At 42.5% G+C, this 27,450-nt stretch overlaps 1 protein-coding gene and 2 pseudogenes across 1 annotated transcript; 2 read left to right on the forward strand and 1 right to left on the reverse strand.

The window, feature by feature from the left end:
• Positions 1-969, reverse strand: LOC130022511 (olfactory receptor 7A17-like). Its single transcript, XM_056113277.1, has one exon. The coding sequence runs from the start codon at positions 967-969 to the stop codon at positions 1-3; it is 969 nt and encodes a 322-aa protein (XP_055969252.1).
• Positions 970-2,532: 1,563 nt separating this feature from the next.
• LOC130022512 (olfactory receptor 7A10-like) lies at positions 2,533-19,387 on the forward strand (annotated as a pseudogene).
• Positions 19,388-24,081: 4,694 nt separating this feature from the next.
• On the forward strand, positions 24,082-24,918 carry LOC130022513 (olfactory receptor 7A10-like; annotated as a pseudogene).
• The last annotated feature ends 2,532 nt before the right edge of the window (positions 24,919-27,450 follow it).

Genomic DNA, 27,450 nt, shown 5'->3' on the forward strand with positions numbered 1-27,450 from the left:
TCACGGCTGCCTCTTAAGACCCAGAACATTGGGCACTTTTCGAGCTGCCATCTCTGAGAATGCATTCAGAGCCCTCTTGATGTCCTTGTTCCTGAGGCTGTAGATGAAGGGGTTCAGCATGGGCATGACCACCGTGTACATCACAGAGGCAGTGGCACTGGAGGAAGACTTCTCGGTGATGGCAGAGCTCAGATACACACCTACAGCTGTGCAGTAAGACAAGGAGACCACGGAGAGGTGAGACGCACAGGTGGAAAATGCCTTAACCTTCCCCTGGGCTGATGAGATGCTGCGGATGGAGGCAACAATCTTGGTGTAAGAATACAGGATCCCGGTAAGGGGCACTGCTCCCCACAACCCAGCCCCCAGATACATCGCCAGGCTGTTAATAAAGGTGTCAGAACAGGCGAGTGCTATCACCTGATTGAGTTCACAGAAAAAATGGGGGATTTCCAGGTCCGTACAAAATGACAGACGCAACACCATGAGGCTGTGTAACAAGGAATTCAAAGCACTCATGATCCAGGACACCAAAAGTAACTGTCCACAGAGCCGGGGGTTCATGATGACTGTGTAGTGCAGCGGGTGGCAGATGGCCACAAAGCGGTCATAGGCCATGATGGACAGAAGAAGGTTGTCCATTCCTAAAAAGAGGACGAAAAAGTACAGTTGGCTGAGGCAGCCTTGGAAGGTGATAACTCTGCTCTGTGCTTGTATGTTGAACAGTATCTTGGGGACGGTGGTGGAGGTGAAGCAGATGTCAATAAAGGACAGATTGGACAGGAAGAAGTACATGGGTGTGTGGAGGTGGAGGTCTGAGCTGACGGCCAGGATGATGAGCAGGTTCCCAAGAATCGTGGTCAGGTACATGGAGAGGAAAAGTCCAAATGTGAGGGTCTGAAGCTCTGGGTCCCGAGATAATCCCAGAAGAAAAAATTCTGTAGTTTGTGTGTCATTGTCTGCTACCATGTGGTGGCAGTGGTTGCAACTAGGAATGCGGGTGGGGGGTAGGGAAAGATGGTGATTAGAGTTTACACAAATAAACATTTCATAACATGAAAAATTGTGCTATCATTTATTGCAATTAAAATGAATTTTCATTATGAGGCCAGACAGGTAGCAGGGAGGGTGCTTTCCTTGCACATGGCCAACCCAGGTTCAATCCCCGGGGTCCCATACCATCCCCTGAGCGTCACCAGGAGTAATTCCCAAGTGCAAATACAGGAGCATCCTTGAGCATCACTGAGTATGGCCATAAAAAGTTGTGTTTTTTTTTTCATTTCTTGTAGGTCTAAATTCCTTTACGAGTGACTTCCTCTACTTTAGGGATTGTGCTAAGCACTTTAGATAGATGGCTTTATTAAAAGATAATGGTAATTATTATACAACTAAAACTCAACTATCAATAAATCTGTAAGATCAATAAATCTAACATCAGTTCCTTCACCAGTGTACATTTCCCAAGCTTCCCTCCTACCACTCCCCCCCACCCTTCTCTATGGTAGACACTTTTCTCTCTCTCTCTCTTTCTCTCTCTCTCTATCTCTGTCTCTTTCTCTCTCTCTCTTCTCTCTCTCTCCGTTTTGGCATTATGATTTGCAATACAGACACTTAGAAATTATCATGTATATCCCTTTACCTACATTCAATACTCAGTTCTTGTCCAAATATTTTCAAATTCTGAGTTTGGGATCCACTGAGAGTAGAGGGTAGGGTTTGCACTATTAGAATAAAATAAATAAAATAATAAAATGCAAATGAAATTATTGGAGCTTATAATACATAGTGAGTCTGTACATTTCTGTGTACATGTTTATGAATAGGGGTGTGTGTTTATGTGTGTGTGTGCACGCAAATGCACACTTTCTAGAGGACAATGTAGAGGTCACGTCTTTTGGGAACAACTGGGTGAATAACAGTTATGTTTGGAAAGAGCCAATTAGCGATGATGCTAATGACTAGAAATCATTCAGGAAACTCCTCTGGGTCATTATAAATTCCCTATAGACTTTCCCCTTTTTAGTTAAAGTTATGAATGAGCTAGTTCTTTAGAATTACTGTTATTACTGTTTCAAGATGCCTTGCGTTATGGGCACTAGAAAATGTCAAATTAGATCACATGTCCTTCTCTCCCAGAGGGAGCATAACATGACACTTGCTATAACCATGATGCTGGACCCCAAGCCAGGCTGTTTCACTCATGGTCAGGAAGGGGCAGGAGAGGGACAGGTGAAACCCCCTCCCTGCCCCAAGTAACCCAGCCCCAGCAGCCTAAAACCTCCAAAACTCAACCACCGCCATGCTCACAGCCGCTCTCCACACTAGGACCCAGCCTCACCCATGAGTGAACCTATTCCTGTACCAGCCTCGAGGCACTTCATAGGACACACTCTACCCATTCTCCAAGAGCGCCACGCCACTTTTGATGGGACTCAAAGTAGGAGGCAGCCAACCTTAGAGAGAAATGTTCTATTATTATTTCAGTTCTACTTCGGGTCAGGGATTGGGATATGGTATGGAAACACCCGAAATATGATGATGGAAAGGTATGTGGTGGTAGGATTAGTGTTTGCATATTAAACGTAATCAAATAGTGTGAATACTTAATAAAATATAAAAATTTAAATGTCAAATTATAAAGAAGATTATTTGGTGAAGTAAGACTGTTTTATTGAAGTGGAAGGGAAGAACTGAAAGGGAGGAATAAGAAGTTTAGGGGAATCTTTTTAGAAGCTTATTTCTTCAGCTGATTTAACTGTGTTATTCCATAAGGATTGCAATCATGTGAACTTACCTGGTGCCGGGAAATCTACCCTGGTGGGCAAAAGAAGTTTTACAGATGCTTCCAAAAGTGCCAGGGGCACCAGGATGAAGTTTTTTTCTACTAAAAGGCCAAAGCTTCTGCTGAGAGGGTGTTGCTCAGGCCTAGCCGGACACCCCGCAAGCTGGCATCAATAGATACTTCACCAAATCCTATTTTTGGTCTCTGGTGGTCTTATCATGGGGACCCCACAACACTGTATCAAGTTCTACTAGCAAATAAATGCCCCAGTTAGAGTAGGTTGTAGATCACAGTGTTCAGAAAGATAACATATTGATCATTTTGGGGGTGCTGGAGCGATAGCACAGCGGGTAAGGCACTTGCCTTGCACACGGCTGACCCGGGTTTGATTCCCAGCATCCCATATGGTCCTCTGAGGACCACCAGGAGTAATTCCTGGGTGCAAAGCCAGGAGTAACCCCTGTACATCACCGGCATGACCCAAAAAGCAAAAAAATAAAATATAATAAACATATTAATCATTTTCAAATATAACTACCACTGCCCAGCAAAAGTAAGAGGCTTCTAGCTTTCCATATCTTTGATCAATGATAGAGTCCAACTACTGGAACAAAAGAATAATATAAAGGCTATAAAAAATCTTCCGTTCCGTGTAGAATACAGCTGCTGTGATGGTTCACTCAGTGAGTATATAAATTCCACTTTCAGTAGAGCAACATGGGGACTTGGTATATATGCTTCTCAGTAAACTAAGGAAACAATACAGAATTCTTATCACCCTTTCAAGATGGGTAATAGTCACTCAAAATTTTCAAATTATAAAGTTTGTTTAATTTGGTGAAGCAAGATGGTTTTATTTATTCTTATTTTTTTATTTTTGGATCACTCTCAGCAATGCACAGTGGTTATTCTTGGCTCATGCACTCAGGAATTACTCCTGGCGGTGCTCGGGGGACCCTATGGGATGCTGGGAATCGAACCCGGGTTGGCTGCGTGCAAGGCAAACGCCCTACTCGCTGTGCTATTGCTCCAGTACCAAGACTGTTTTATTGATGCTTCTTTTGAAAGGTAGAAAAGGAAAGAGAGGGACAAGTATATGTTCAAGAGAGACTCAGAGTTCAGAAAGAGAGGGACAGACATAGAATGACTGCACTCATATGTGGAATATAAAATAGCATAATATGAGACTGATGCCCAAGGATAGTAGACACAAGGTCCAGGAAGATTGCTTCATAGTTGGAAGCCTGCCTCGTGAGCTGGGGGAGAAGGCAGCTGGAATAGAGAAGGGATCACTAAGTCAAGGATGACTGGAGGAATCGTTCAGGAGGGAGTGTGTGCTGAAAGTAGAAAAAGGACCAAACATGATAACCTCTCACTATCTGTATTGCAAACCGTAATGCCCAAAAGTAGAGAGAGAGTATGGGGGAAATTATCTGCCATAGAGGCAGGGGGAAGGTTGGGATGGGGGGGGCGGATATTGGGGACATTGGTGGTGGGAAATGTGCACTGGTGGAAGGATGGGTGTTCAATCATTTTATGACTGAAAATCAAATATGAAACGTTTGTAACTGTATCTCATGGCGGTTCAATGAAAAAAATAAAAGAAAATAAATTTTAAAAAAACACTGGGGAAAAAAAGAGAGACTCAGAGTAAGCAAAGATGCACAGAGAGAAGGCAGTGAGAGATGTGTTCAAGGGGGAGCATGAGCTCAAAGAGCAAGCCTAGGAAGAAGATGAGGGGCTGGAGCAATAGCATAGTGGGTCGGACGTTTGTCTTGCACGCAGCCAACTCGGGTTTGATTCCCAGCATCACATAGGGTCCCCAGGAGTTACACCGCCAGGAGTAATTCCTGACTACAAAACCAGGAATAATCCCTGTGCATCGCAGGGTGTGACCCAAAATGCAAAAAAAAAAAAGTGATTATTCCCAGCCCCTGCTGACATTGGCTACAACAAGATCACCTGGAAAGAGGAAGGAAAAAGAGAGAGACCAAAGGGATCCTCTTGTTTTTATTGGGCTGAGGTTGGGAAAGGGGCAGGAGCTGAGGGGCAGGGGGACTCTCCGGGCTCTTGGGGGTTATTCTGTGTTAGTGAATTTAAACAAAAGTCATGAGATTGTACGGCATCATCTGCATCAGTAGATTAGCAACATCAGTCAACCAAACTGGCACAGTAAGTCTGGTTTAGTCTGACTTGCAGGCAACCTCAGATGTTTCTACTGTCCTTAAACAAGAAAGAGAAGAAGCTTCTGGAACACCAGACACACCTGAAGAGAAAGTATGAGAAGCTCACCGCATAGAAGTCCAAGCGTCTCTTGGATGGTAGGTGCTGGGGGATGCAATGTGTTCTCAGAAAGGAAATCAGAAAGGACTGAGACATCTGTCCAAGGTCACACTAAGGATTTGCAAGTCATCGACATGCCCTGTCCAGCTCCAAGTGTCATCGCCTGACGGGTGCAGCTGAGGCCTTATTTAAGGCTCCCTGTGTGCTCATTAGCCATGGGGACACTCCCACCAAAAGCCTTTCCCTGTGGGATATTCCTCCAGACACAATGAATGTTTGCCTCTGGATTCTCCATTTCCAAGAGAATAATTTAATGGTTGGGGAATCTGGTCTTGCTTTTTTTTGGGGGGGGGAATCCACGCCTGGCAATGCTCAGGGGTACTCCTGGCTATGCTTGGTGCCCTATGGGATGCTAGGAATCAAACCCGGATCGGCACCATGCAAGGCAAAAGCCCTACCCGCTGTGCTATTGCTCCAGTATTCTCTTTATTTTCTTTATTTTTATACCATTTTTATTTAAAATATAATAATAAAACCCCCGTCATCTGCATCATTCTTATCTCCATTGATACAAATAAAAAACCCTTCTAGTTTTAAGTGAAAAAAATCAGACGCAATTCTTATTCCCTGTTTTGTATTCAAAATCCACACCATTCCCTCAGGAAATACTGTCATCACTGTACTCAAAATATATCCAAACTTCCCTCCCTCTCCATTCCCTCTCATCCACCATTTGGTCCAAGTCATCAGACAGTATCCCATTGAATAATTACATCATATTAGTACATCTTCTGTCAAATATCTCCTCTAGCTGCATTCCACTCACAGAAAAAGTCAAATTTATTCCTATATGTTATATATTCACAAGAATCTACATGATCTGGGACATAAACCCTTACTCCAGTATTCTCTTTTATACTCAGTTTCATGAGCTGCTTTCTCCAATTCTCAGCTCATAGAACTTTTATTTTCAGTCCAAAATTATTCTTTTCTCCAAGTTGAAGAGTAAAACTTTCTTGTCTGTATTTGATGTCCTCTCTATCACTAGCGTGTGGCATATTGGGATATATGCCAATGCCAGGAAACCAAGACTGTCCTCAGTATAACTGAGGTTTCCGTCCTTTGCTAGAATGCCATGAGCACTGTGCTCTTGAGTTCACAATGCATGAGACAATTATGCAAGGGGATTCGTGCTGGCAGCGCAAATGAGAAACTGTCATTTACGTCTTATTTATGAAACTGTTCATTGTAGGATGACATTTCTTTGTCCTTTCTCCCTTTCTCCATGAGGAACTCAGGTTTATCACAGTGCTCCTGAGGCACTTCCATTCCATTGTGTTTATCTGTAAATTCTTCCCTATGCTCTTCTCCCCAACCAGTTAATCAGCTTTTCCCCTAATCAGACCCTGTTAACTTGTAGGTTAGCTTTCTCAGAAATCTATGATTTTATATGTATGAGTGAAATATTGCCTTTCTCCTCTCCCTATGTCTTATGAACAGTTTACTTTAAAGCAATGCCCTTTTTGTATAGATACAGGAAGACCGTTAACATTATGCTTTGTAACTTAGGATTTAATTGGCTTTGAATATTATTCACTCCCGGGCATCTGCTTTCTGGACTTAAGCCTCAGTTGTCCTTAGTTCCTAACACCCCAAAAGCAGGGTCCCGACGAGGGACTGAATGGACTCTGGGCAAGCGGTGAGCTACCCCGGCATCGAAATGGGCCAGGAAAAAGTGCCACGATTCTTAACTATAAGTTAAGAGTTTGATCACAGACAAATGCTGTCATGATCCAAAAGTAACAACGAGACTAGGATCCTGCTAGGGGTAGGAAAGACTATCTGGCCTGAGCACTGTAGTCTGAGATCGAGATGGCCCTAGGAGGGAAATTCTATAAGTTTAAGGTATTTCTTACTGTATCCATGCAAAATGATTTATATTATATATACTCATATGTTTGTTAGACAAGGGGAGGAGAAACACACCCAGGGGAATCTGCTCTAGGGTGGACTGATCTGATAAAGAGGATCTGTCCTAGAAGTGGATGTCCCCGAGGGAAAGAATTCTACCCTATTGATTGTGACCACACTTATATGTAATTCCCAACCTTTCATGCTTTGGAATCCAGAGAAGGAGGATGAAGAGGGATTGAGAAGGAGAATGAAGTAGCATGGGGGACAAAGAAGCAGGAGAGGAGGCAGAGGACAGAGACAGGAGTGGATGGAGAGAGGATTGGAATAAACTGCAACTAAGACCAACCAACCTGGCCCTCGTTTCCTTCCTTCGTCTGCCCATCACCATCGACCTCCCCCGGGTGGGGGAAGCGGGGTGAGACTACCGAATGCGGGCAGCGAGAGAGACAGTGCCGCTGCCACTGCTGTGTACTTTTTTGAGTTTACACAGTTCATGATATGGCGTTGTGGGGTTGATCTCAAAAGACCACCAGAGACCAAAAAATAGAGTTTGGAGGAGTCTTTATTGAGACCAACAGGTGATCCGGCTTCTATCCCTGGCATGCCATAGGTCCCCTGAGCACCACCAAGAGTCATTTCTAAGTGTAGAGTCAGGAGTAACCCCTCAATACCACCAGGTGTGGCCTCCAAAAAAATAAATGAATTAAATAAAAGTGAAGAAAAAAAGACGATATTAAAAGCCACCAAAAGATAAACATTAAAGTCAATACAACTGTAATCAAAGACCTAAGCTACCATGGTCAAATTTTAAAAGGTGCCTGTTAAGAAGGAGCGGTGGTAAAGAGGGAGGGAGGGAGGGAGGGAGAGGGAGGGAGACTGGGGATATTGGTAGAGGCACACAGAAACAGGTGGTGAGATTGGGGGTGAAGTATCGTGTGCCTGAAATTCTCATGACAACTTTGTAGATGCATTTTTTAAATAAAAATATTTAAATGTAAAAGAATGGCTGTAAAGGACAACAATATCAGTATTTTCTCTAAACAAATGGGTCAGAATCACAAATAGGAACAGGCTCAATGGAAAGAGACGGCCAGGTTCAGTATCACCAGGCAAAGCCCAACACAATGAGACACCACCTCCAACTCTTGCTTTGTTTTTTTTGGGGGGTGGTCACACCCAGCTATGCACAGGGGTTACTCCTGGCTCAGCAGTCAGGAATTACTCCTCATGGTGCTCAGAAGACCCTATCCGATGCTGGGAATCGAACCCAGGTCAGCCGTGTGCAAGGCAAACGCCCTACCCGCTGTCCTATCGCTCCAGCCCCCCACCTCCATCTTTCAGTCTGTTGGAGAGGATGTTGAGAATGGACATCCTCCACACAGTGCTAAGAGGGAACATAAGTTGGTCCGGTCACAAGGGAAGTCAGTATGGTGGTGCTTGAAAATTTAAAATCGAGATTTGGAGGCAGGAAATGGGCCTACTTTGATTCCTGGCACCCCGGGCATCACAGGGTACAGCCCCAGAGGTAATGGAAGACTCCTGAACTCCCAGTTGAACTGGGTATCCCTGAGGACTGAGCCACAGGGCAACTTTGCACTCTTGCACAGAACCTACCAACAATAGGTTTGTTGGTTGAGAATTGCCGGTAATTCTCATGGACATTTTTTTTATTATTATTATTTTAATGAATCACCACGAGATACAGTTAGAGGCTTACAAATTTTCATGATTATGTTTCAATCAAACAGTGATCAGTACCCATCCCTCCACCTGTGCCCATTCTCCACCACCAAAGTTCCCAGTGTCCCACCCACCACTCCCACCCCTTCCCAACCCTTGTCTCTGTGGCAGGCACACACACTCTCTCTCTCTCCCTCTCTCTCTCTCTGCCCTCTCTCTCTCTTGCTCATGGACATCTTCAGCCCTGCTTGGGAGGCACCGACAGAAAATAGAGTTATGAGCTATGATCTCAATCCCACTCCTGAGAATGAGTCACTATCCTGAAAGGGTGTTTGAATCCGCTGGTTTATCACAGCATTAGTTACATTTAGGGTCCGTCTCTGGATGTTAAAACACAAAAATGTCATCTTTGAATATGGACATGGATAGAGCGATATATCCAGCTTTGGCTAGCAACCATTCATAGAAATGTAAAGATTCATTCTTTAGCCACAAAAATAAAGGTCTGGTCATTGCACTAAGTGAAATAAATCAAGGCAGTTAAAGATAAGTGTTCAAAGACATCACTTATTGTGGATGAGTTCAGCACTGTTGTTCCGTTATTCATCGATTTGCTCAAACAGGCACCAGTAGCATCTCCATTGTGAGACTTGTTGCTGCTTTTGGCATATTGAATACGCCACGGGGAGCTTGCCAGGTTCTGCCATGCGGGTTGGATACTCTCAGCTTGCCGGGCTCTCCGAGAGGAACAGAGGGAATGGAATCTGGGTTGGCTGCGGGCAAGGCAAAATGGGAGAAGACAATCCACTGTGCTATCGCTCCAGCCCTTAATATCAAAATTTCATTAAAGAGTCACATGGTAGTTGCCAGCAAGTGAAGTCTGGGGAAGTGGGAAAATTTTGGTAAAAGAATGAGTTATGGACATAAGATAAAAATGTCCTGAGACAATAGCATGGCAATTTTTGTGACTAATTCTAAATGGAAGGTTTCTAAAAGTGTATTTGAATGCCTCACATAGAAAGTACTGTGAGAAAGATAGTACAGAAGCTAAGACACTTTCCTTGCATGTGGTCGACCTGGGTTCAATCTCCAGCATCCCACATGGTCCCCTGAGCACAGCTAGGAGTAATTCCTGAGTGCAGAGCCAGGAGTAACCCCTGAGCATCACTGTCTGGGACCCCCAAAAACAAATAAAAATGCTCACTTTTTCTGATTATGATGCTATAATCAAATAAGTGTAATAATTCTCATAATCACTGATTGCATCACATCAATTAGAATGGCTTATATCAAAAGGCCAGAAACATCAAAAGCTGTTAGGGATATAAAAATAAGGAACCATTATTCACTGTTGATTGGAATGTAGACGAGTTTAGTGTCTATAGCAAACAGTATGAAATGCAAATATTATATCAATATAGAAAACAACAAGCAAATTTCCTGCTTTAGGTAATTTAGGAAGTTTTATCAAAACTCATATTCTTTATATTCTAGCAAGAAATGTGTGAATAAGATATATTCAAAAATAAAAATAAAGAATTTGTTTCTTTAAAGAAAAAAAGAGAAAGTACTGTGATTAAGTTACCACCCAGTTAAAAATCTATGACAGCTGTACCATCCTGAAAAATTGATGATCTTTTTGATGTCTCAAATGCAGCAACACAGATAAAACAGTAGTAGCACACCAAATGGGAGAAGACAACCAATCTCGATAAACAAAACTTAAACACAAAGGCTTAACCTGTAACAACAACTTAATAATCTCTCATATGAGGGCTTAATATCTGCAGTAGGAGATACAATTTATGGGTCCAGAGTTGGAAGCCTGCCTTCTCTGCTGAACCCATAAAATTCTCTGGACCCATAAAATTCAGAAGGCAGCTGGGAGAGAGAAGTGACCGCCAGATAACAACAGTTAGAAATGATCACTCTGAATTAGATCTGTGTGCTGGGTGTTCAAACACTAAATGTAATCAAATATTGTGAATTATTATTTATAGAAATAAAACAAAATTTTATAAAAAGATCTGTGTGCTGAAAGTAGCTAAAGGAACAAACATGGTGATGTCTCGGTACCTGTACATCAAACCATAATGTTCAAAAGAAGAAGGGGCCTCATAGGGGGTGAGAAGAAAAGTGTCTGCCATAGAGGTAACATGGGGTGGGGGGTTGAGAGTGGGGATGGCGGGAGAGAAACTGGGGACATTGGTGGTGGTAAATGTACACTGATGGAGGGATGAGTATCAGAACATTGTATGACTAAAACCCAATCATGAATATCTTTGTAATGGTGTGTCTCATGATGATTTAAAATTTTTTAAAAAGAAATAAAGCATTGTAATTGTGTGTGATAAAAATAGCAAATATTCTTACTGTATTGGGTATTTTACAAGCTACATTCTTTGGTACATATTGCTGAATGGCAGATCTGGGTTCACAGAGCTTTAAAACTCAATAAAAATAATATAAAATATATAGGATGGGAAGGGACAAAAATTCAGAGGGCATGCCGCCTGATTCTATTTGCAAGGGCATTTTTTAAATTTTGGTAAATTATAATTTTTAATTGAAAGACAAATATACAACTTGGAAGGGATTTGAGGCAGATCATGCCATGAGCAGAATCTTTAAGTGGCTAAAACAAAGTTTTAAAAATAATTAACAATCAAATGTTTCTGGTGGTTCCATTGTATTTGTAATTTTATTAAATTTTAGATCTGATTCTATTTCCAAGTACTTAATACACTTGAATAAGTTCTGTTGTATTGGTACTTCGATTTAAATTTTAGATATCTGAGCTTCAATTCCTGTTGTTCAAAGTATAACTTGGATAATGAGCAGAACATAACTTGGATGTCTGGAGTAAAACGAAATGTGTGGGAATATTGGGTTTTTTTTATAGTTTATTTCTTTATTGAATCACTGTGGGAAAAGTTACAGAGCTTTCGGGTTTAAGTCTCAGTCATGTAAGTATCAAACACATTTCCCTTTACCAATACTTATTTTTAACCGTGAACCCCAATAGAACCCCACCTCCCACCCCTCCCAATTCCTGTGAGGCAGATGAGTTCTAGTTAATACTCTATCTACTTTGACTAGATACATTGTTTCGATAGAAGATGCACAATTATTGTTTAGAGTTTACGACCCCCCCCCCATCAGATATGCTGAAACAGTGTTGTGAAATGATTTGCTTTCTACAGCTTGGTTTAAGAATAAAATGATGTCGCGCAGCCGCGATAGCGGCCACGCAGTTTTGGATTTCTGCTGTTTCACTTATTAACCCTGGAAGTATTTCTATTAAAAGTTAGATAGTTAAGAGATTGGTTTCTGTGCTCTGGAGTCGTGGCCGTGCTGGAGAGCCGCTCGTGGGGGGCAGCTGGTGACCTCGGTTGGGCATGAAGGACGGCCCAGAACTCCAACCTTCCCATGAGGCCCCTGCTGCCCCCCGCCCCCGGCTTAAACCTGCTGTCCACAAGGCTCCCGTGTGGCCGCCATCTTTCTTTCCAGAGAGGAGCAGGCGAGCGGGACAACACCCTTTTCCCTCCGGGCAGGCTTGGTGGCGTGGTTTAACACATAGTCCATTTGCTTTTCTGCTCCAAGCGGGTGGTTCTCTGTGCTAAGTCCTTGTGCCTCCGGGGCCGTGGCCGTGCCGGAGAGCCGCTCGTGGGGGGCAGCTGGTGACCTCGGTCGGGCGTGAAGGACGGCCCAGAAATCCCCCCTTCATGTGTGGGAATATTGTAAGTTGAAAGAAAGTTTCTAAGTATGTGTCTGTATATGTAGGAATATATTTTCCGTTTTAGCTTTAAAAACACACTTACACTGTAGAATTCATGTCTTTAAAAAAGCAGATTCACAGACACACACTTAGAGGTACAATCCGATTTGTGTTTAATGCACTCCAGGCAGAAATCTCCATATTGGAAGTGAAAAGAATGAAAACTTAAATGACTAAATGCAGGGATTTGAAAATAATTCAGACAACCACCATAACACCCTAAATTCAATGTGCATGGCATAACCTTGTCTAAATATATGTCTTAAAAATGAGGAACACGGGGCTGGAGTGATAACACAGCAGGTAGGGCGTTTACCTTGCATGCAACCTAACTCAGTTTGATTCCCAGCATCCCATATGCTCCCCTGGATAAGTCCTGAGTGCAGAGCCAAGAGTAAACCCTGTGCATCGCCAGGTGTGACCTAAAAAGAAAAGACAGAGAGAGAGAGAGAGAGAGAGAAACATGTGACCGACCATAAGGCATGTGATGCAGTTCTAAGCTTCTGAATAAGGATGAAATTCCTAAATGTTTTTGCAAAGATGAAGCAAGAAATTAAGTGCCTGATAATGTATATGAAAAAAACATGGTTCTCCACCTGATTAGACAGTGGATCAATTGGATGTAAATTGTTGACTTTAGAAGCAACTCAAATGAATGCTTAGAAGATGCAGGGAAAATGTGAACCCAGGAGCTATAGCCCAGCAAGTAGGGCATTTGCGTTGCACGCGACCTCCCTGGGCCTGATCCCCAGCATTACATATGGTCCCCCAAGCACCACCAGGAGTAATTCCTGGGTGTAGAGCCAGGAGTAACCCCTGAACGTCACTGGGTGTGACCAAAAAGCAAAAAAAAAATAAGCGAACTCATGGGTGTGTCAATGGTACATTTTTTGGACAAAACTCAAACTCTTGCTGTGATAAGATCCAGGAAGGTTCAGAGTTCTGAAAAACTTTATGAGAAGTTCATAAAGCAGGAGTAAGGAATCATGAACTTAACTCCTGGCCTGCTCTCTTGGGAACAGACTCAGTATGAAACTTTCTTTTGTTTAGAGCAATGAGCCATGGGGAGTTCTTAGTTAACTAGATGGCAATGTGCCTAAGGAACAGGACTATGGAGCTATAAATAGCTCCTCTGTTTGGTCCCTGGGTCTATTCATCCTTCACGGATCAGAACAGATGTGTCGCTTTCAAGTCCTGAGTCTTGCCAAAAGACCAATGCTTCCTTCCTTACTTCCTATTTTCTTGTCTCTGTCATCAACCAACCAGGCAGGAATTTGTTTTTCTTTTTTGAAGTTTTCCTCTCAGAAATCCCACCCAGGTGAGTCCAAATGTCAGCAGACGGTGCCGAGGGAGGTCTGGGGGAATGAGTGTAAAAAACATTGGCACCGGATCACCAGCGAACACATCAAGCCTCGCTCAGGTAATAGATACCACTGTTTCATCCTGAACTAATGTTTCAAAAATGAAGCAGTTATTGAGTAATTCAGGGATCCATGTGGACTATGAGATGTCTTAAAGACTAAATATTAGAAAAGGCAATGGAGATTCAATAGTCTTTCGGTAAAAATGAAGTGGGGGCATAGTGATAGTATAGTGGGTAGGGCGTTTGCCTTGCACATGGTCCACCCGGGTTCAATCCCCGGCATCCTCAAGCACCGCCAGGACTAATTCCTGAGTGCAGAGCCAGGAGTAACCCCTGAGCATCACCGGGTGTGACTCAAAAAGCAAAAAAATTAAAATGGATGAGGAAGATAAAATAGAAGAGGAGGATGAGGTGGAGGAAGAAGAGGAGGGGGGAAAAGAGAGAAATAGGAGGAAAAAGAAAGAGGAAGAGGAGGGGGAGGGGGGAGGGGGAGAGGAGGAGGAGAGGGAAAGAGGTGAAGAGGGGGAGGAGGAAAGAAGGAAGAATGCCAGCATATATGGTTCCTGTAGTTGTAATATAGAAGAATTAAATTATGTAAAAGAGAGAGAGAGAGAGAGAGAGAGAGAGAGAGAAGCGGGTTTTTCATATGCGCTAGGAAACAAATTACTTCTTATCAAGAAGGTTCAGAAAAATATTGTTATATTGACTTTATTCTTAGTTAAAGTGGAAAGGCGCATATGCTGCCCAAACCCATGTGCTGCCTGCGCCCTCGTGGCCGAGCACATGTGGCGGCTGAGCACATGTGTCACCCGCATCTCCCCACTTGAGATGTGTACTTTCATGCTTTCGTGTCTAATGCTGGTATGTGTGTAGAGGTTCTCTCTACCCTTGGAGAAGCCCATGTTCTCTCTTAAGTATGTTACTCTCTCTCATTCTCTCTCCCTCCACACCTTAAAAATCCTCCAAGTAAAATCTGTTTATTTCACTGCTTGTCTACTCCAGAAGTTCCTTTCTGCGAGGCGAGACAAGAACCCAGTCCCAAGGTCCCTGGTGGCAGAGACGGTTGGTAAGAGAGTGACCGTCTTTCTCCTCCCCACTTCACATAAGTCACCCATGGGGCCCACCAACATCACAAGGACAGAGAACAGAGCCAATAATGCAAATCACATAGTGAGGCTTATTGTTCCAGCTAGCTGGGTCCAAGTATCCACCCCACTCAGTGAGTTTCAACAAGGACCCCGAGGACTAAATTCAGCGAGTTCTTATTCTTTTTTTAGCCTGTGACATCCAACCCACGCCCTAACAGTTACATTCCAGAGACATTTCGGGGATGTAATCTATGATGAAAGCAACCGGTTTTTCTGCTTTTCTTCTTCCTGGAAGAAACCTAGGTCACTCAGAAGGCACAAAGCCTGTCGTGGTAGTTCTACAGCTAAGTGGGTCCTAACACTATGAACTCTCAAGTTATAGACGCATAGCATTAATTGTCTTCCTGTGTCTACAAAAATCTGAGGGAGGGAGGCTTGGCCATCCCAACCCTCTCAGCAGGACCCTCCCAACCCAGGATTGCACTTGTCCCTGTCTGGGAGCAAAAACGACATTGCTCTTAAGTAAACCAAAAAAAAAATCAATATTTCACTTACAAATACAGAATCCAGAGATCTCTGAAGAACCTGAATTTACAATTCACAGGTTCAGGTTAAGGGGGGGGGGGGGGAAGTGGAAAATATGATCCTTCTAAGAGCACAGTGAAAAAGCAGACACTGGGATCTGTTTTTAACAAGTTGAGTTAATGTTCTTTTATTTCCTCTCAACTAGTCTGTGGTCTGGGGTGACAAAAGACAGTGTTTTCCAATAGGCTGTGAGATTTGATTATGAAGTTACATGGCTATTTTTTGAGATTTTCAGTTCTCTGTAGTCTTAAGTCCTGGGCATTTACAATTCATGGAAGTATCCCATTTTGTTTCCAGTGTTCTGATAGATACTTCTCTTGAATGTATATATATATATATATATATATATATATATATGACTATTATTCCTTAGAGATGAAATTATCTATACCAAGGAACGTTTGAAAAAACTATATTACAAGCATCATACATGAGACTCAAGACTCCTGGTATCATCTCATTGAGCGTCCAAACATGAAAGATGATTTTATACTATGTGGAAAGCGCTATGCTAACAAACTTTAATTTAATTTGTTTTATTTCCAGTGTGACTGAATTAATTGTGGAGTTCTTGGACACTGCCTCAATGAGAATTTTCTCTTAGAGAATTTGCTTTTGCTTTTGTGTAGCAAAAAGTAGATGATTCACAGTGCCTTTATTTCCATGCTTTATTTATTCATTCACAAACTCATAGCCACTTTCATTAGCTCATTGATCTATGTGTGTGTGTGTGTGTGTGTGTGTGTGTGTGTGTGTGTGCGCGCGCGCTTCACTGAGGGTTTTCCTAAGAGCTCATACATAACCTAGACTGACCTTGTCCAAGTAGACTCTCATATTATCAGGACCACAAATCAATCAACAGAGGTGACTCGGGGCAGGGGGGGGGGGGGGTCCAATTTATTTCATGAGCTGTCAATGTAACAAAATTAATATTGTGCAAGAAGAACAGGGTAAGGGATTTCCCTCTGATTTGAAATTAAATCAGTTTGAATTTCTTCCTCCACTTCTCTGAAAATTATCTCCATCACCCTTACTCCTGCTCATTCCTCTCCCCCATGGCCACACACTTCTGTGGACGTCATCCTGATAGCATTCTGAATATTCTAGGTTCTTGGAGTGAATGTTACCTTCTTGATAGCTCTGAGCTTTGAACGCTGTTTTACTAAATTTTTTTAATGCTAGTAAAAAAAAAACACTGTATCTTTCATCTCCTCACTGACTTCACTTAACATGAGGTCTTCAAGTTCCATCCATTTTCCAGCAAGTTGCATAATTTTGTCATTCTTTGTAGCTACGTAGTATTCCATTGTGTGTATATGTGTGTGTGTGTGTATAAAACGTCTTCATAAAACTTATATGTGATACTTAGAATAACTACATGAGGAAATGCAATGTTTTAAGGTGGAAGGGGGAATGCCCTTATCAACCGTGGCCCCAGAGTATAGTGAGCACTGTCTGTAGCACTGTTCTCTCGTTGTTCATCAATTTGCTTGAGCGGGTCCAGTAACATCTCCATTGTGAGACTTGTTGTCACTGTTTTTGACATACCAAATACATCATGGGTAGCTTGCAAGGTTCTGCCGTGCGGTGACCTCTCTGAAAGGGGGAGTATAGTGAGGAGAAGGGAAAAAAAGAGTGGAGGGGAGAAGGAGAAGAGACAGATGAAAATTAACAGGGGTCAGATCAGGGGACTATGTTTCAGAGTTGGTGTTAAGGAATAATACAGCCAAATATCCAAACCACAGAGTCAACAACGCTGAAACCAAGAGACCCAAACTTTAACCACCAAATTTAGGATGGTGCCTATCAAGAGGGCAGAGTGGGAGAGGAAAGGATATGGTGGGGAACCTGGAAACACTGATGGGTGGAAAGCTGACATACGTGGTAGAATGAGTGCTGCGATATTGTATATGTAAAACTCAACTACAAATCACTTTGTAATCCCTGGTGATTTATTAAAATTTTTTCAAATCACAATTTTTCCTTTGAATCTTCTTCTTTTTCATCATAGAACCTCTCATAATCTTATTTTTTAACATTTATTGAATCACTGAATTACAATTATTCAGTTTCAGATATGCAATGTTTCAACAGCAATCCCTTCACTAGTCCACTTCCTTCCTTTATGTTACGCACCTTTTATTTATTTATTTTGCTTCTTGGGTCACATCCAGCGATGCTCAGGGGTTACTCCTGACTCTGCACTCAGGAATTACTTCTGGCAGTGTTTGAGGGACCATATGGGATGTCCGGGATAGAATCCAGGTGGGCTGCATGCATGGCAAACACCCTACCCGCTGTATTATTGCTCTGGCCCCTATTTCAAGCACTTTTATGGCCCCAGTTACCCTAACCCTACCTAACCTTTATGACAAGCATTTTTTTTCTTCCTTCATTCCACACCCCCTACACTCACACTTTTAAGCAGTGTGGTTTGCAATGCAGCTACTAATAGGGTATCACGCATGCATTTTACCTGTCAGCAACTAGTCCTGGTTCAGAATGACCACATCTCTCTCTCTCATTGTCACAGTGGTCACTTCTCTGACTATGCCACCTCCCTCATCTCCACTCCCAGGAACTCAAAAATCTATCGAGTTTGTTGGAAAAATCTATTTCTTTAAATTCTTTATCCATACTTAGTTGTAGACAGCTTTTTTCTTGGTTTTCAAGATCCAAGACACGGATAGTTCTTGAAATCAGAACCATACTCACTAACAGCCCCAAAGTCATGAAGTTTAAGATAAAAATTGTAGAAGCAATGATCATTTGGGAAATGTTTGTGACTTGCACAGGTTTGGATAGATAGAAGTAGTCCCAAGAGGGACAAGCTCCTCAAACAAAATATTGAAATGAAATTCTGGATGATCAATTGGAAATATACCATTTGAACTAGACATGGATTACCTCCTTATACAAAAGTTATGAAGTTTCTTTCTCATCATTTCTTATAGTCTCCTCAACAACACGGAACCTAGGAATTTCACAGGAATTATAGAATTTCTTCTTATAGGATTTTCACAAGAGTCAGATCCACAATCCCTCATATTTGAGCTCTTCCTGTCCATGTACCTGATCACCGTGCTGGGGAACCTGCTTATCATCTTGGCCGTCAGCTCCGACCCCCACCTCCACATGCCCATGTACTTCTTCCTGTCCAACCTGTCCCTTGCGGACATTTGCTTCACTTCCACCACCGTGCCCAAAATGTTGCAGAACATCCAGACACAGAGTAAATCCATCACCTATAATAGTTGTATCATCCAGATGTCTTTTTTCCTCCTGTTTGCTGGAGTGGACAATTTCCTCCTGACCGTGATGGCCTATGACCGTTATGTGGCTATCTATCACCCTCTGCACTACACAGTCATCATGAACCCGCAACTCTGTGCACTTCTGGTTCTCGGCTGCTGGGTCACGAGTGATCTGAATTCTTTGTTAGAAACCTTGATGGTTCTGCAGCTGTCATTCTGCACGGATCTGGAAATCCCCCACTTCTTCTGTGACATCAAATCCAGCTTGCCTGTTCTGACACTTTTCTAAAAACTGTGGTGATGTACATATTAACGGTGCTGCTGGGAGGTGTTCCCCTCTCCCGCATCCTTTACTCCTATTCAAAGATTGTTTCCTCCATCCAGAGAATCTCCTCTGCTCAGGGCAAGTATAAAGCCTTTTCCACCTGTGCGTCTCACCTCTCCGTGGTCTCCTTGTTTTACTGCTCAGCCATTGGCTTGTACCTGAGCTCTACTGGTGCCCACAGCTCACACTGTGAGGCAAGAGCCTCAGTGATGTAGATGGTGATCACTCCCATACTGAACCCCTTCATCTACAGTTTGAGGACCAAAGACTTAAAGGGGACACTGAGAAATGTATTTGGGACAAAAACAAAAAAAGGCCAATTGTCCTGGGGCTGAAGAAATTTCTCACTTTCCCAGATCAGTGCATGTATGTGAGAATTGATGAATATTTTCCGAACTCATGCTTTTTCTGCTACTTTCATTCGTTCTTGTATTTAAATGATTTGATTTCAAATTATCTTTAGAATTTCTATGATTGCCTTTTTTTATTTTCTTTTTTGGGTCACACCAGCGATGCTCAGGGGTTACTCCTGGCTCTGCATTCAGGAATTACTCCTGGCGGTGCTTGGGGGACCATATGGCATGCCAGGGATTAGAACTCGGGTTGGCCAAATGCTAGGCAAACGCCCTACCACTGTGCTATCACTCCGGCCCTGATTCTCTTTTTAATGATGTGTTTTCCTCTTTTGTTGAAATTAAAACTCATTATTATCCTTACAACTCATTATTATCTCAATGGTCTTAAACTTGGTTCTAAAATCATTGGAAACCTCCTTAATACACATGGATTATTTGGCTATAATTGACGCTAACTCTGTAGACAAAAATCAAGTACATTTTATTCATTTTTCTTGCATGGCTGTAATGATTTCCTGAAAATCAAGGATGAAGGTTTCAAGCAAGTCATTTACAGGAGCTTAAAAATAAAATATCTAAAAACAAAAATGAAAAAGAAGAATAAGAAGAGGAGGAGGAGAAGGAGGAGGAGGAGGAGGAAGAAGAAGAAGAATAAGAACAAGAAGAAGAAGACGAACAAGAACAAGAACAAAAAGAACAAGAAGAACAAGAACAAGAAGAGGAGGAGGAGGAGAGGAAGTGGAAGAAGAAGAAGAAGAAGAAGAAGAAGAAGAAGAAGAAGAAGAAGAAGAAGAAGAAGAAGAAGAGGAGGAGGAGGAGGAGGAGGAGGAGGAGGAGGTGGAGGAGGAGGAGGAAAAAGAAGAAGAAGAAGAAGAAGAAGAAGAAGAAGAAGAAGAAGAAGAAGAAAGAGGAGGAGGAGGAGAAGGCATATTACTCATTTTATCACATTGTTCTTATCACTCATTTCTGCAACTTAGAATTAATTAATTTTCTTGATAATATAGCTGACCTTTTCTTGTGTCTAACTGCCTCTACATTCACTGGATGCCTGACAGCAATTTGTAAAGTCCAGATTAGAAATGAATGAAAGTCCAGATGAGAAATGAATGAAAATAAGTTAAAAATATAGACATGGTAACAGAAAAATGCTCTGAAGTGCTCATTGTAATGTATCAGGCCTAAACCAAACCAAATGCATTTCTTGTAAACAATGAGAACACTGTGATAAGAAACATGTGACCTTGTCTTCTTGATGTAGGAATGAAATTCTTTTTTGTTAAAGAATTGTTCATGAAGCAAGATATCCAGTGCAGATTTGATACCAAAGGAAGAACAATGTGCCAAAAACTGGGCATTGTGTTCCAACACAAATTAACACTTTGAAGGTGGAAGGAGGTGATCTCTTTCAAGGCTTATTTATGAGTCTCTGGAGCAAGGCCAGTAGATAAGCTTATGCAGTGGCGGTGGTTCATGGGCGTGGCTGCCAGATTTTCTGGAAGTACCAGGAGGTGGGGGGAGGTCGCCCACCCCAGGTTAGTCAATTTTTGGATTTGGACAAAATTCACACTCATGTTGGCTGAATTGCTGGGTGGTAAGATGATTCGAGGCCGGAAGAGTTCATGGAGAAAGAGTCATCAGCAGGACTCACCTGTATCCAAGCTTCCTCTCTTGCAATCAAAAAATTAGTGGGAAAGTTTCCATTAGTCCAGAGCCATGGTCCACAGGGAAATCTCGTGGTAAGGACCACTATTAACTAGATGGCAGTGTGCCTAGTGGGCACACACAAAGAGATAAATATTTCCTCTGCTTCATCCTTCAACTTGTGCAACCTGGGCTGCTCAGGACAACCCTTTGGTCCTGAAACTAACAGGGAACCAAGAACTTCTGTCCTTCCTGCTGATTTTTCCACGCTTCAGTATCTTACTCTTTAGAAACCAGGAAGGGATTTATGTGTCCTTCCAGGGATCTTCGTCTCAGAAATCCCATCCAGGTGAGTCTGTGTGACCTGGACGCTGTGCAGGGGGAAGTTAGAGAGAATCTAATGCAAGAACATTTCTCCAACCACCAGCAAGCTGACCCGGCCCAGCCCACTCACCAGAGAGCACTGTTTCCTAGTCTTGGATAATTATTTGATGTGCTGTTCATGATGAACAATATAGAGAATATTATGAATATTCCATAAGAAATATGAGGTCCATGTGATTGTGAAGTGGATTTCATAGAAGACAATTACAGGAGAGTGGGTCAGAGTGATACTACACTGAGGAGGGTGATTGACTTGCATGGGGTCTTCCTGGGTTCGATGCCCAAAACCCCAAATAGTCCTCCAAAGTCACCAGGCAATATTCCTGACCTCAGAGCCAGGAGTAAGCCCTGAGAAACACTGGGTATGTCCCCACACACACACACACAAAATAAAACAACAAACAAAAAAGAAAGAAAAATATAGGAGAGAATGGAATATAAGTCCAAATGTTTTATAATCTGTGATAACATTCCAGATCTCTGCAGAATAAAACTCATACTCATGTTGGTTAAATTGAGTGTGAATTATCTGTGTTTCTCTTTATTCTCTTACTTGTTTGTTTGTTTGTTTGTTTTGGTCTGTCTCTGGGTTGAGGAATCATTCCTGGTGGGGCTCAGGGGACCAGCTGGGGTGCCAGGGATCTAACCCACATTGGTTACATGAAAGGCAAGTGCCCTCCCCACTGTACTATCGCTCAGGCCCCCTTCATGCATTTAAACAAGCAAGTCGGACTCTCACTCCCTATAGATGAAAAAGATGCAGATCGAGGAGTGTCTGAAAACAGTGGGTTGTAGGGGCTGGAGTTATAGCACAGAGGTGGGGGTTTGCCTTGCACGCGGCCAACCCAGGTTTGATTCCCAGCATCCCATAATGAGACACCTATAGTATAGTATATTCTTATGAGAAAATTAACTTCAATAAAACTGTATACTGTGTGGAAAGGACTATGCCAGTGAGCTTGGACTTCAACGCATTTTGTGTTGAACAAATGGATAGCCCTTCCCTTGCTCAGGCCGTGTAGGCTAGCTTGTAACCTAGACATACCACAGAGCCTGTACTTCTTTTCTTTATGAAGGGACTTTCTAGATGGAGGCTGAATGTGCCAGTCCAATGGATTCTATGGTGGCAGATGATCACAGGTGCATTCCATCTGGGAGATGTGGGTGTGTGTCAAAGTTTACGTTCTTTTTCCTTTGTTATCATGGGCTGCCCAAATGCTTTCACCAAGAGAAACACAGAAAAAGAAATCAACAAAACAAGGTAAAGGGCCCAGAAATAAAGCCTCACAGTTAATCTGTGGCAACAGAGTCAAGGAAAAAAACATTCTCTTTAATTTGGTGGAAAAGCTGGGAAAGCTGTTCAACACATGCAAAAGAATTAAACCAGTCCACACACAGAGTCAACTCATGCAGGTAAAGGGACAGACATGATAGTCTGATAAAATTGGCGTTTCAGCAAGAATAGCCACTAACCACCACATGGTTTTATCTAAACAAGTATTCCTAAAAGGCATGAAAGAAACTTCCATTAAAACTATTAAAAATGCAGAAATTATATAGTAGGTTCGGCATTTGTTTTGCACGCAGTTAACCAGGGTTCAATCCCCGACATCCCATATGTCCTCCTGATCACCACCAGGATTAATTCCTGAGTGCAGAGCCAGGAGTAACCCCTGGGCATTTCCAAAAAGCCAAAAAAGAAAGAGAAAGAGGAAGAAAGAAAGAAAGAAAGAAAGAAAGAAAGAAAGAAAGGAAGGAAGAAAGAAATAAGAAAAAGAAGAAAGAAAGAAAGAAAGAAAGAAAGAAAGAAAGAAAGAAAGAAAGAAAAAGAAGAAAGAGAAAGAAAGAAAGAAAGAAAGAAAGAAAGAAAGAAAGGAAGGAAGGAAGGAAGGAAGGAAGGAAGGAAGGGAAGAAAGAAATAAGAAAAAGAAGAAAGAAAGAAAGAAAGAAAGAAAGAAAGAAAGAAAGAGAAAGAAAGAAAGAAAGAAAGAAAGAAAGAAAGAAAGAAAGAAAGGAAGGAAGGAAGGAAGGAAGGAAGGAAGGGAAGAAAGAAATAAGAAAAAGAAGAAAGAAAGAAAGAAAGAAAGAAAGAAAGAAAGAAAGAGAAAGAAAGAAAGAAAGAAAGAAAGAAAGAAAGAAAGAAAGAAAGATAGAAAGAAAGAAAGAAAGAAAGAAAATCAGCTACAGGAAATGGGAAATAGGTCTGGAGCCATAGAACAACGGGGAGAGTGTTTGTCTTGCACACAGCTGATATGGTTGGATCCCCAGCATCCCATATGGTCCCCCAATTCTCACTAGGAATAATTCCTGAGTATAGAGCCAGGCGTCACCTCAAGCATTGCCAGGTGTAGCCCCCCAAAAAACAAAACTGTATCTCTTGGGTACATGGCTGAGAGTCGAACGTAGAATCCTAATTAGAAAGTCCATGGAAATATCCTAAAGAAGAATAGATATCGCTAGAAGGTTGGAATGATTTCTTAACTTAAAATTACAAATGGTTTGATATCAAGAATCTGAGTAATGTGAAAATAAGTTTTTAGTTTCTCTTTCTTATTAGTCATCATCAATAAATGGAACCAAAAAATCATACCCAAATTTCAGAATTTCTTCTCCTTGGATTTTCAAAGGAGCCAGATCTGTAGTCCCTCATGTTTGGGTTTTTCCTGTCCATGTACCTGATCACCGTGCTGGGGAACCGGCTCCTCATCCTGGTTGTCAGCTCAGACTCCCTCCTCCACACGCCCATGTACTTCTTCCTGTCCAACCTGTCCTTTGTGGACATTTGCTTCACCTCCACCACCGTCCCCAAGATGCTAGTGAACATTCAGACACACAGTAAAGTTAACCCTGCAGGCTGCATCACCCAAATGTACTTTTAATTACTTTTTGGGAAATTAGACAACTTCTCCTGACAGTGATGGCCTATGACTGCCTCGTGGTCATCTGTCACCCCCTGCACTACACGGTCTTCATGAAACCCTGACTCTGTAGACTGTTGATTTTAACGTCCTGAATCACGACTGTGCTCCATGCCCTGTTACACTGTTTAATGATCTTGCCGCTGTCTTTCTGCACAGACTTGGAAATCCCTCACTATTTCTGTGAACTTCATCAAATGGTCCAGCTTGACTGTTCAGACACTTTCTTAATAATTTGGTGATGTATTTTGCAGCTGGGATTCTGGGGGGTGGTCCCTTCACTGGAATCTTTTACTCTTAATGATCACTTCCTCAGTACGTAGAATCTCCTCTGCTCAGGGGAAGTATAAAGCATTTTTCACCTGTGCATCTCACCTCTCCGTGGTACTTCTATTTTACTCTACAGCTGTTATAGTGAACCTGAGCTCCGCTGACCACCACATATCACACAGCAGTGCAGGATCTTCAGTGATATATGCTGTGGTCACCGCCATGCTGAACCCCTTCATCTATAGTCTACAAAACAGAGATGTAAAGAGAGCTCTGAAAGCCTCCTCTAAGAGTTAGCTCTGATACTGCTCTTTTTTTTTCTTTTTAGGCGATGCACAGGGGCTACTCCTGGCTCTGCACTCAGGAATTACTGCTGGCGGTGCTCAGGAGACCCTATGGGATGCTGGGAATCAAACCCGGGTCGGCCACATGCAAGGAAAACCCCCTGCCCACTGTGCTATCACTTCAGCCCCTCCAAATCTGTTCTAGCACAGGGAACAACACCACAGAACCAGAGATCAAAAACAAGATGATTCATCCCTTAGTCTGAAATATTTTAGAAAAAATTTCTTCCCCATTATTCATACAATCCCAAGTAATTTAACCTTTTCATTTCCAAAAAATAACTCATCGTCCTATTTTCTACTATCAGAAAAACATTACATTTGACAATGAAGGCTATTCACCTGTCACTGGACAAAATCAGTACACAATCTTGACTTTATTCTTTGTTTTTCTAAAACTATCTTATCTTCACTTAATCACTTAATCACTTAATCCCCGTCGTTAATCGATTTACTCGAGCGGGTGCCAGTAATGTCTCCATTCATCCCGGTTGCGTGCTAGCGTAGCCCAATGGTATCTGTTCGTTTTAGGAACATGTAGAGCCTCAAACTGATCATTTAGGGTCTTGACGAAGTAGTCTGACCATCTTATAGGTGGGCGTCCACGTGATCTTTTGATGTCTCGTGGAATCCAATCAGTAATGGCTCTAGTCCAGCTGTTGTCTATAAACCTCATTATGTGTCCAGCCCATCTGATTTTTGATGTCTTGGCAAATGAGACAGCGTCCCTGATTCTTGAGCGTTGACGAAGATCAGAACTCCGGATTCTATCTCTCATTTGAGTGAATCGTGATATTCCAAGCATAGTTCTTTCGATTCCTCTTTGAGAGACCCGAATAGTGTTCTCATCCTGTTTTCGTAGGGTCCAGGTCTCTGAGGCATATGTTAATGCAGGAAGAATAGTGGAATCAAAGAGATGTGCTCGTAGCTGGAGGTTCTTTGTCCTTTTAGTTATTTCTTCAATGCTCTTGAAGGCATTCCAAGCCGCTCTCTTCCTCCTGCGCAACTCAGGTGCCAGGTCATTCATCATGTTGATTTCTCGACCTAGGTATATATAACTGTTGCTTTCGGAGATGGTGGTTCCGTTGAGAGCGAATGGAGCGTCAGGAACAAGGCTGTTTCTCATAAACATTGTCTTCGTAAGATTCAGCTGTAGTCCGACCTTTCCACATTCACGGTCAAAGTCGTTCAGCATTTGTGCCGCTTGGTTGATGTTTGGTGTTATTAGAATGATGTCATCAGCAAAGCGGAGGTGGTGTAGTTGCCGACCATCTATCTTCACTCCCATGTTTTCCCATTCCAGTCGTCGCATGATGTTCTCGAGTGTGGCACTGAAGAGTTTTGGTGAAATGGTATCACCCTGCCGAACCCCTCTCTTGATATGGATGATTACTTCTTTGTAGAATGGTGAGATCTTGGTAGTGAATCCGCAATAGAGCTCACGAAGGATCTTGATGTATTGAGTTTGTACGCCCTGATTGGCTAGGGCTTCCATGACCGCTTCCGTCTCAACAGAATCAAAGGCCTTCTTTAAATCAATGAATGTTAGACAGAGCGGCATCTTGAACTCCCGAGATACCTCAATGAGCTTGGTTATTGTGTGGATATGGTCGATGGTACTGAATCCTTTTCAGAATCCAGTTTGTTCACATGGTTGTCCTTCATCTAGTGTTCTGCTAATCCTATTCAGGATGACTCGAGTGAATAGTTTGTAGATGACAGACAATAGGCAGAGTGGGCGATAGTTGCCAATGTCATGGATGTCTCCTTTCTTGTATAGTAGTACAGTCCTGCTGGTTTTCCATTGGGATGGAACCTTACATTCAGACAGGTAGCGTGTGAAGAGTCGAGTCAATGTATTGATGAGTACTGATGGTAAGTTCTTCAGGTGTTCAGGTCTGATCTTGTCTGGGCCAGGTGCTCTTTGTTTCTTTACCGACGAGATGGCATGTTGGATTTCGGAAGGGAGAACATTGGGAACGACATATCCATCATGTGGTATGTGGTATGTGGGCAAGTGGATGTGGCTATTAAAGAGATCTGAGTAGAAGTCATGAATAATGTTCTCCATTGCCCTTCTGGAAGATGTGATAGATCCATCATGATGTCGGAGGGCAGTCATCTTGGTTTTGTAGTTGGTGAAGGACAGGTGGGCATTACGAATGTTTTTCCCAGCTTCTGCTGCATCTACCAGTACTGCTGCTCTCCTGTTTTTGAGGTCATCCTTGAAGGCTTCTCTGCACTGTTTTGCCAGTTCGGATGTTCGCTTGTGGTTGCCTGAGGCACGTGCCAAGCCACGTTGGCAAATAAGTTCAAGAGTGTTCGAAGAAAGACGGTTTTTTGTGGTTATCTCTCTCTTGGCATTCCTTGCACAATCATGGAGGTGCTGAATCATTCGATCATATTCCTCATCAATGTTGTCAATGACGGCATCTTCCCATGTTGCCGCAATAGAGCCAAAGAGCTCTCAGTTGGTGGTTGTTCT

Source organism: Sorex fumeus, unplaced genomic scaffold, assembly GCF_029834395.1.
Source record: "Sorex fumeus unplaced genomic scaffold, SorFum_2.1 ptg000019l, whole genome shotgun sequence".
Classification (NCBI taxonomy): domain Eukaryota; kingdom Metazoa; phylum Chordata; class Mammalia; order Eulipotyphla; family Soricidae; genus Sorex; species Sorex fumeus.

Bases quoted from the DNA above. Each gene is read 5' to 3' on its own strand.
- LOC130022511 (XM_056113277.1), bottom strand. From the start codon at position 969: ATGGTAGCAGACAATGACACACAAACTACAGAATTTTTTCTTCTGGGA.